The sequence below is a fragment of the Octopus bimaculoides genome, chromosome 28 (assembly GCF_001194135.2).
Source record: "Octopus bimaculoides isolate UCB-OBI-ISO-001 chromosome 28, ASM119413v2, whole genome shotgun sequence".
NCBI lineage: Eukaryota > Metazoa > Mollusca > Cephalopoda > Octopoda > Octopodidae > Octopus > Octopus bimaculoides.
The window spans coordinates 14,847,724-14,848,627 of record NC_069008.1 but is presented as its reverse complement, the minus strand read 5'-3'; the positions used below and the strand labels follow the sequence as shown (position 1 = coordinate 14,848,627).

General features: G+C 35.3%; 2 protein-coding genes across 2 annotated transcripts in view; one reads left to right on the top strand and one right to left on the bottom strand.

Annotated features, from left to right (window-relative positions):
- LOC106878991 (histone deacetylase 2) overlaps positions 1–904 on the bottom strand; it is a 219,318-nt gene that overhangs the window by 99,019 nt on the left and 119,395 nt on the right. The gene's annotated exons all lie outside the window — the stretch shown is intronic.
- LOC106877330 (vitellogenin) overlaps positions 1–904 on the top strand; it is a 65,116-nt gene that overhangs the window by 44,695 nt on the left and 19,517 nt on the right. Inside the window, 1 exon segment of the mRNA XM_052977471.1 lies at positions 1–151. This exon segment is cut by the window's left edge and continues 5 nt beyond it. Within this exon segment, the coding sequence (XP_052833431.1) occupies positions 1–151 (151 nt within the window).

The following is a 904-nucleotide window of genomic DNA, read 5'->3' as shown; positions in this document are numbered from 1 at the left end:
GCCCTTGAGGTTCTCGTTCCAGGATGGCAAGATCGAAGAAGTTTGTCCGATGTCAGAGGAACCAACATGGGTCCTTAACATCAAACGTGGTATTCTGTCAGCTTTCCAAAACTCCATGGAGGATCTGGACAGAGATGTCAACGTAACAGAGGTCGGTGTGTCATGATATTATCGAACTATGCGTTGCAATCCATTTGTTGGGGGTGGTGGGCATGGGGTTTATGGGACTATTGCTGTTGTTGTTGTTACCAATGTTTGGATGTTCGTGTTATTGTTAATTTTTTCCTCCTGGCTGTTTTGGTCTTCCATAGTCTCCTCAGCTTTCTGACCAGATCCTGATATTTCTCAATGTTCTTCAATTTCTTTCGTATCAACTTTGCTGTCATAGACAACTTCAAAATGTACCATCTTACAGTGTTTTTTTTTTTATTTTGTCTTCTATAACCACACTTGGTCTTCTTCCCGCGATAGTATGGTCAGCCTTTATGGAGAAGATCTTATAATTCTCATTTTCTATCACAGTTTCTGGTTCGTATCCATACCAACTTTCTGTTACTTGAAAGCCGCACTCTCGGCTAACATGCAAGTGTACCCTTTTTCCCTATGCAGTTATGTCTGCACTTATACTCTTTTTGTGCTAGTATACTGCACTTACTGAAAAGGTGGTTGATATTTTTCATCCCCCATCATTTCCTGCAGATTCTAAATTTGCACTCTGATTGAGTTTTGTTAATCTTTGCCTTTATCAGGTTGGTTCTAATGGCTTATTCCAGGGAAGCTATATTTAACATGTATTATTATTATTATTATTATTATTATTATTATTATTATTATTATTATTATTATTATTATTATTATTATTATTATTACTATTATTATTATTATTATTATTATTATTATTATT